Source organism: Pteropus vampyrus, unplaced genomic scaffold (assembly GCF_000151845.1).
Source record: "Pteropus vampyrus isolate Shadow unplaced genomic scaffold, Pvam_2.0 Scaffold290, whole genome shotgun sequence".
Taxonomy (NCBI): domain Eukaryota; kingdom Metazoa; phylum Chordata; class Mammalia; order Chiroptera; family Pteropodidae; genus Pteropus; species Pteropus vampyrus.
The window spans coordinates 841263-850154 of NW_011889071.1; the positions used below are offsets into that span (position 1 = coordinate 841263).

The 8892-nt window shown below is 44.7% G+C and overlaps 1 protein-coding gene across 12 annotated transcripts in view; it reads right to left on the minus strand.

Moving 5' to 3' along the window:
* Nucleotides 1–8892, minus strand: part of TPD52 (tumor protein D52) — a 47027-nt gene that overhangs the window by 18112 nt on the left and 20023 nt on the right. For all 12 annotated transcript variants that reach the window (XM_023521069.1, XM_011376259.2, XM_023521071.1 and 9 more), the window contains one exon: nt 3941–4056. In XM_023521069.1, the coding sequence (XP_023376837.1) occupies nt 3941–4056 (116 nt within the window). The remainder of the gene's footprint in view (nt 1–3940; nt 4057–8892) is intronic.

Below are 8892 nucleotides of genomic sequence, written 5' to 3' on the forward strand. Positions count from 1 at the left end.
CTATAGATATTTTTAATTTTCTTCAGTATATTTTATGTTTCTGCAATAAACATATAACCTGTAGAAAAAAAATTTTTTCTCTTAGGTGTGCATTAAATATTCCATATTTTTAATTCTTATTCTCCTTATAGAGTTTATCACCAATCTGCCTTATCCAACATATCCCCACCTTCTTTATAAAACCTTATGTAAAGAAGTGGAGAAAGCAAACAGATAAAAAGTCAATAAGGAAACAGAGGACTGGAACAACACTATAACCAACTAGATCTAACAGACAGATATAGAACACTTCACCCCAAAAAAGCAGAATACACGTTCTTCTCTAATGTACACGGAGCATTCTCCAGAATAAAGCATATTCCAGACAAAAAAAAAATCAAGTTTCGACAAATTTAAAATCATGTACAGTATCTTCTCCAACCACGGTGGAAGAAAACTAGAAATCAGAAACGAAAGGAAAACTGGGAAATTCAAAATATATGAAAATTCAACAGCATATCCTTAAACGACCAATGGTTAAGGAAGAAATTACAAAAGAAATTAAAAAATACTTTGAGACAAATGAGAACAAAAACACAACATATTAAGACGCATGGGATGCAGCGAACGTGGTGCCCGCAGGGAAGTTTACAGCTGCAAATGCCCACATTTAAAAAAAAGAAACATCTCGAGTCAATAACCTACTATTACACCTTAAGGAACTAGAAAAAGGAAGCAAATTAAACCCAAAGCTAACAGAAGGAAGGGTATAATAAAGATAAGAGTGAAGATAAAAAAAAAATAGAGAATAGAAAATCAATAGAGAAATCAAGGAAACCAAAAACTTTAAAAATATCAACAAAACTGACAAATCTTTAGCTAGACAGAAAAAATAAGAGAGAAGATGCAAATAACTAAAATCAGAAATGAAAGCGGCAGGACTACTACTGACCTCACAGCCGTAAAAAGGATTATGAGAAATACTATAAACAACTAAATGCCAACACTCTAGATAACCTGGAGGAAACGAAGAACTTCCTAAAAACACACAAATTATCAAAAGTGACTCAAGAACGAAAAGAAAATCTGAACAGACCTACACGTGAAGAGATTAAATCAGTAACTGAAAATCTCTCAAGAAAGAAAAGTCTAAGACCAGATGGCTTCAGTGGTGAATTTTACCAAACATTGAAAGAAAAGTTAATGCCAATCCTTCTTGGACTCTTCCACAAACAGGAGAAGATGAAATACTTCTAACTCATCCTAAAAGGCCAGTCGTTACCTTGATTCAAAAATTGGACAAAGATGAGACAAGGAACGAAAACTGCAGGCCGATTTCTCTCATGAATATAAATGCAAAAATATTCAAGAAGATACAGGCAAATGGAATCCAGCAGATCGAAAAAGGGCCACAGAGGTTCACCTCAGCGACTCTGCGGGTTTGGTTCCAGACCGCCGCAATAAAGCGAGTCCCAATATTTTCGCGGGCACAGAGTCTCACGCCTTCAATTTGTAAAATAACGCAACGTCTGTGAAGCGTCTGTATAAATAAAAATCATGAAGTGGGATAAAACGAGGTGTCCCTGCATTGCACGACCAGGTGGGCTTTGTCTTCGAAGGCAAGGGTGATGCGATCTACGAAAATCAACCCATGTAGTACACCGCATCGATTCGATACAGAGAAAAGCACGTGATTATCTTAACACCGCAGGAAAGCATTGGACAAAATCCAACACTCTTTTGTGATAAAAACGCTGAACACATTTGGGCTAGAAGGAAACTTCCTCGATGTGAATAAGTGCGTTTATAAAAAGCTGACAGCGCACGTCGTATTCAGTGGCGAAAGAGAGAGCTTTTCCCCCCGAGTCGGAAAAGATGTGGATGCCCACCCTTACCACTGCTACTCAACACATTCTTGGAGGTTTTAGCCAGAGCGGTAGGCAAGAAAACGAAATAAAAGACATCTAAAATGAAAAGGAAGAGTAAAATTATCTTTAACTGCAGATGACAAGTTTTCATACATAGAAAATTCGAAATAATCCACAATCTATTAGAGCTAATAAATTTAGCAAAACCGCAGGATAGAAGATTTACATGCAAATGTAGCTGTATTTCTGTATAATATCAATAAAAAAAAGTCTAAAAAGTAAATGAAGAAGATTCCATTTATAATCACATCAGACTGAATAAAATACTTAGGAATAAACGTAACTAAGGAAGTGTAAGACATACACGAAAAACTCAAAATGTTGCTAAAAGAAATTAAAGAAGACCTAAATAAATGGAAAGACATTCTATGTTCATAGACTGGAAGACTTAATATGGTTAAGATGGCAATACTCCCCCAAATCAATCCACGGACCCAATAAAAGCCCTATCAAAACTCCGAAGGCATTTGTGTGTGGGTGGGTGGGTGGGTGGGTGGAAACGAAGACTAAAATTCATATGGAACTTCGGGGACCCTAAACAATTTTGAAAAATAAGAAAAAGGTGAAGAACTCAAACTTGCCAATTTCAAAAAACTTACTGCAAAGCTGTAGCAATGAAGACAGTCATAGCACTCTCGTGAGGGCAGACACGCAGGTGACCGTAACAGAACTGAGAGCCCAGAAATTAACCCTTACATCTATGGCCAGCTGATTTCTGACAAGGATAGTTTCTTCAACAAGTGGTGCTGGGAAAACTAAACGTTCACATGCAAAAGAATGAAGGTGAACCCCTACCACAAAGCGTATAAAAAATTAACTCAAAAATGGATCAAAGACTTAAATATAGGAGATAGACGTCTTAGAAGAAAACATGGAGGTAAGTCTATGACCTGGGTTTTGGAAATGGGTTTTAGATATAACGTCAAGAGCACAAATAACCAAAGAAAAAAGAAACTGGACTGCATCAAAATGTGAAACTTGTATGCATGAAGGCACTATGAAGAAAGAGAAAAGACAGCGTATGGAATGGAAAAAACATTTGCAAATCTTACACTTGCAAATCACATCAAGAGCTCTTATATCTCAACTACATATACACCAAAAACAACCCCAAAAAAACAAAAAAAGCAATTTTAAAGAAACCAGGCAAAGGACTTGAATAGATATTTCTCCAAAGAAGGTATACGAATGGCTAATAAGCACATGAAAAGATGCTCAACACCACTGGCCATTAGGGAAAGACAAATCAAAACCACAAGATTTCATTTCGCACTCACTGGAACAGTTATAATCAAAAAGCCAAAAAAGAAATCCTGGTGAGGACGTGGGACCTGCAGACGGGCGTGTGAAATGGAGTCCCCGCCGTAGGAAACGGCTTGCTGGTTCCCCAGAAAGTTAAACAGGGAATGACCGCACGAGGACACAGCCATCCCGCGTCTGGGAACGCAGCCAAAGGGACTGAAAATCGGTACTGAAACAAGTACTTTTACACAAACGTCACTCAGTGTCCGCAGCAGTCAAAAGAAACGAGGCAGGTGTCCACCGACGGGTGAGCGGCTGGCGCAACACGGTGGATACACACAGTGGACTAGCCGTCGAGAGCGGCGAGGTGCCAATACACGCTACAGTCTTCGGAAACATGACGCGACATGCACAAAGCCAGACACAAAAGGTCACGTGTTGTGTGATTCTATTTATGTGACATATCCAGAACAGGCGAACTCGTAGTGACAGAGAGCAGATGAGCTGTTGGCACCCCGGGGCCCAGGGAGAGGCGGGTGCCGGGGGGGGTGCCGGCTTAACGAGCACGGGTCTCCGCGGGGGGTGCTGGAGATGTTTCGGGACGAGGTGACAGTTACATGACATTATGAATGTGCTAAATGCCACTCACTGACCTGTACACTTTAAAATGGTCGATTTCGAGAGGAAGAGTGTGTGTTCAAAGGTGACTGTAAGACATTACCGCACAGAAACACAGACGATGATATATTTTAAGTGCACAACAGGGAATTCCAGAAAAAATGCTCCTGTACCTTTGCAAGTTCTCTCCTTAGCTCCTCCTGCTCCTCCTCTGACAGGGTCTCGGGGGCACTGATCGCGGCGGCAACATCTTCACCTGCCTCGGGTACTGGGTCTGTTCCCAGCGGATCTTGTTGGGAATTAAAAAGAAAAAAAAGTCAACATTACAAAAGCTCGGTTAAATCCGCCACTGCCCCGGCCAGAGTCGAGCCAGCGAGGTCGGATCCCTGCATCATCCTTCTGCACCTTCCAGTGACCTGGGTCCCCGTAAGGACCACAGCAAAGCCTGAGCGAACCACTAAAATCCACCGGCTCAGCTTCTGCCAAACTCTGAATTTAGAAACCACCACATTCTCTCAGCTCCCTCACGTCCACGGTCACTGTACAGTCCCTGCAAAGCAGGAGAGTTGAGACCAGCCGTGGGATCTCGGCAAGGCCTTAAATGCTGAGCCAGTCAATCAATCAGCATGAGCAGCAGTTCACTTGGGGGGCGGGGCCGTAAGTGTCTTCAGCTCCCTCCCTTTGCCCCCCATTCCCCTGGGCATCAAACCCAATGGCTAACGACCTCCTTGTGGGAGAACCCCTGAGCAAATGCAACGCCTAAAGGAAGTTTATTGTTTCTTTCCATGAGTTAATAGATGCAAGAGACACCTTCCCCCCCCCTTTCTAAATCCACATATATGTTTCATCCAGATACCCTTAAAAAATCCCAATGCGCATATTCAGAGACGTGGCCCATGCCCACGTAGGCTTTCCACGTTACTGGAGACCGACCTCACAGGCCATTTCCTGCTCACCCAGCCATGCACGGGGCCGGGGCGAGGCCAGCAAGCCCCACACCCCGGGTGCAAGATTTCAGGGGCCACCCAAACTCTCGATGTGAATTCTTTTACTATTTTAACGCAACAGTTTGTCAAAATCAAAGTTCATTTAAAGGATCTGTGATGATCAGAATACCAGCATTTTAACCAGGCAGGCTCAGTCCTGCTACTCTGCCCTTTGGCCACGGGCTCCAAAGTGGCTTTGCACAGCACCGCTCCTGATCTTGCCTTTATTTAAAATTTTAGTATTTTGCTCATCATAGATTTTCTTACACTGCTTTTAATTTTTGAAAATGAGATTAACATATTTTTATCTTGATCACCGAGCTTCTAGGTGCCCCCCTCCCCAAACCCTACACCTGAGGCAAGAGCTTCTTAGCCTGGTCACGGTGCTGCCACCCATGCCACGTCACGGGTCTGTGTGCTCCCAGTCTCCCGTAGTAGCAGATGCTTTTATGTAGGGGACCAGGGGAAGATGCCAGTGAGCATTACAGCCACCGCGGCTGTTCCCCACCCCCACGTCCATTTCTGAGAAATGCTAGTTCAGCCGCAGCAGCTATGTGCCACCTGCCCAAAGCAAGATGCCAGGCGGCAGATGACAGACTTAACACCCAGGCAGAGAGGAAGAAGGAAGAATAATCACGCTGCTCAACAAGCAGCCAGCACTGTGGCCAGCATGAAAGGCCCAAGACGACTGGTACGTAGTCTATTATATGTTAACTGCATGATGGCAATCAATATTCTTAATAACGATAATTACTAGCATAACAGTACCGAAACAGTGCCTGCCTGAAAGGTGTCTACGAAATCGTTAAAGCATTAAAATAACACACATAGCACAATATGAAACCACAGGCTGGAGTGGCAAACAGAAGAGGATTCTCTTCCACTGCAGAGACGACACGTGGCAGGTACAGTCAGTGGTGGTGAAGCCCAAACAGGACTTGCTTCTGCCCGTGCCCTCTGAAGTAGCTTCGAACAGACCAGACTGCCCGAGTGATATTTCTATGACAGAAATCCGATCACGTCACCCCCTCTTCCCCCCGCAGCCGAAAATCCTTTAGTGGTCCCCAAGCTGTTTTCAGGACAAAATTCAACCTCATAGTTTAGCACACAGGCTGTGCTGGATCTGTCACCTGCTGTCTGGCACTGCGCCTTGGGCTCCAACGCCAGCCCAGTCAAACCGTGGACAAGGGGCTGTACTAGGTACTATCGGAAACCACTGAGGAGAGCCCACGTGTGCTTGCAAATTTCTCCCCCGACGCCAGGTTATGTGAGGAGTATGAGACTGAGTGTGGGAGACAATCACAAAATTATAATGTATAAATGTAGCAATTATACAGGCTACACAGGAAGGACCGTAAGACAGTGCCTTATAAACATTCTTTATTTTTAATCTTTTGTTCAAATCTCAGGCTCTCCAAGTAGAACAGGACCTTCCCGCCAAAACACCACCACTGCAACAAAACTCAGGTGCCGAACCATGCCTCAAATAACAGACTCTTTCATGCTTTTTAATAAACACTATTTTGCAAATCTACTTAAGAAGAAAAATGCAATATCTGATTACTAATAATGCTTTATGCATAGCTGCCTGATTCCAAAAAGAATCTAAGGGGATTCTAAAGCTTTTTGAGTATTTAGATTACTGTGGAAAATAAATGTCTCAGAAAAGGGGATCACAGGGGTGCCCACAGATGGCCTCGGGACCTCCACAATGACCCCGAGATGGACAGAATCAAAGCATAGCACATGTTCTGTTTTTTCCATATTAGCCTGCAGGTGGCAGCAAATCATCGACATCATAATTTAAAGGTGAGGTTTGATTTAGGATAATCAACTGGAGGGGAAAAATTGGAAAATACAGCACAGGAAGAACAGAATGGTAGATACTGAAATCCCCAGCAAACCATGTCATGGCTTAGGAAAAACAGTAATAACCACAGCCACCTCCAGAGCATCTACTTATACCCATCCTGGAGCTCAGTGGTCCACGTACGCTGCATCGCTCACGTGCAACACGTCTGTCAGGTGGGGGTCACCACGACTCCCGACAGGTGAGGAAGCTGAAGAGTACAGAAGTTAAGCAGCCCGAAAACACAGTTAGGATTTCGAAACGAGACAAACCGGTTTGGTCTGAAAGCATATGCTTCAAGGCACTGATTTCTGGAGCGCAAACAAAGAGCAGGGGCTGAAGGTCAGACTCGGGAAGATATCTAGAAGCGACATAAATGAGACTCTGTACCAGGTAAATGAACCCGGGGGTCTAGGTCAAGAGCAACTGCTCCATCTTGTCCAAACGGACAGCTTCCCCAGGCCCGGGCATCCGAACTGTGCCCCGCAGACCTTTCTGGACGTCAGTCACCTGCTCCCGTGTTCATCTACTGCAGAGGTGGAGTCTGGCTCTGGGAGGAAAGATGTCAACTTCTCACTCACGACATGAAAGCTGAGAGACGACACTTTCATTTCGGGGATACTTAAAACTGTAGCCAAAAAATATTATTCGATTATTAATTTTAACGTTCCTCCTCAGAATCTGACCGAAAACTGTTTTCAAAAGATGGAAAAGGGAAACAGAATAGGACTAATATTTACTGAGGTCGAATCCACCCGTCCGCAGGGGAGATTTACTTGTGATCTCCTAAAAGATAAAAACAAAAAACAGAAGCCTCACCGACACCAGATGAGGAGTGGTGTTTATTTCTGTCAGAAAAGCGAGGCCCTCCGCGGTTAGTGACGTGTGCAGTCACACAGGTGAGATTCAAACGCAGGTCCTTCTGACCCTAAACGCCTGCTCCCGCACACACTCTTTTTTCTTAGAGAAGTTCCAGGGAGCAGCGAGGACAGAGGGTGAATCGCAGAGGAGCTGAAGGCAGAGGGCAGAGGCCTGATCCCCTGAGGGCGTGGGACACACGGCACTCCCTGGCTTCAGTCACAGGCGCCATGATCGGGCCCAGGTGACTGGATCTGGTGGTGATGATTCATTCTGTCGTGTTATTAACATCCGAGCCACTCTCTAATCCTTCTAGCAGTGACAGTGGGTCTCCACCTGTCTTCAGTTCCACGCATGAGATACCCCTGGAGAGTCTTACAGGGGCGGGGGAGAGCCTGGAGCCCACAGACAGGCCACTAGGTGGGGTGCCAGGAGAGAGGCCCCCCGCCCAGGGGCGATGGAGAAGATGGGGAGGCCAGGAGGGCCGTCCCATCGATCCTAAGACACAGTTTTTTCTTTGACATTTCACATCCGGGACTCGAGATGCGTCGGACAACCAGCCAGGCGGGTGGTCCTTGATGGTGCCGCTGGTTGTCACCTGTGCCTCCTGCTTCAGCCCTGGCACAATGGGCATCGGTCGCTTCGTCCTTCAGACCTCTCTCCTAAGAAAGGCTGCATCACAGACGTTTTGTGATTTATTAAATAAACAGATAAAACAGACGTAGGTACTCCTAGTTGAAAGACAACTCAGGTAATTTAGACAATGCATGTGAAGATGTTGCTGAAAAACTTTATTTTTCTTTAAAAAGTATGCACAGGAGTGGTCAACATATATATCTGAATAAATCTAAAAGAATGTGAATGGACGTAAAATTAAAATCTTGGGTGGAAATACAGCACTTTTCTAGTTTATCTTGAAACCATTTTTTCCCCCTTAATGAAACACAAAACAATGGAACCTCTTAAAATCTGTGACGTCTCAGACTGATCAAATGCGATCCTTCAACTTCAGGGGACTCGTTAGTGACTAGAGGCGATGAAGTTCTCAGGGTCTGGCTTCCGTGGAAACGTGACAAGTGAGTGACGTGGAGGACACGAGGAAGAACGTGAGGTTTCTGTCCTGAGCACTCTCCACCTCCGGACCACGCGGTCCTGATGTCACACCCCTGTCCTTCCGCTCAGGGCAGAGAACAGAGCAAACGTTAACAAATGTGTTATTTGAACTGATTTATTGGTTACGGGTCTATTCGAACTAAGTTTCTCTTGGCGTTCCCATGCAAAGCCACCTATTCGCCACACACTCCCAAAAATGTCAACCAGGGAAGGAAGCAAAGCCTTTTTGATACAAATTTTGAACCTACGATGACAACGAAGCCGAGACTGGAGGTCTGGTGAGCACTCTGGGTGCTGTGGGTGCAGCCCGTGCCCCCCC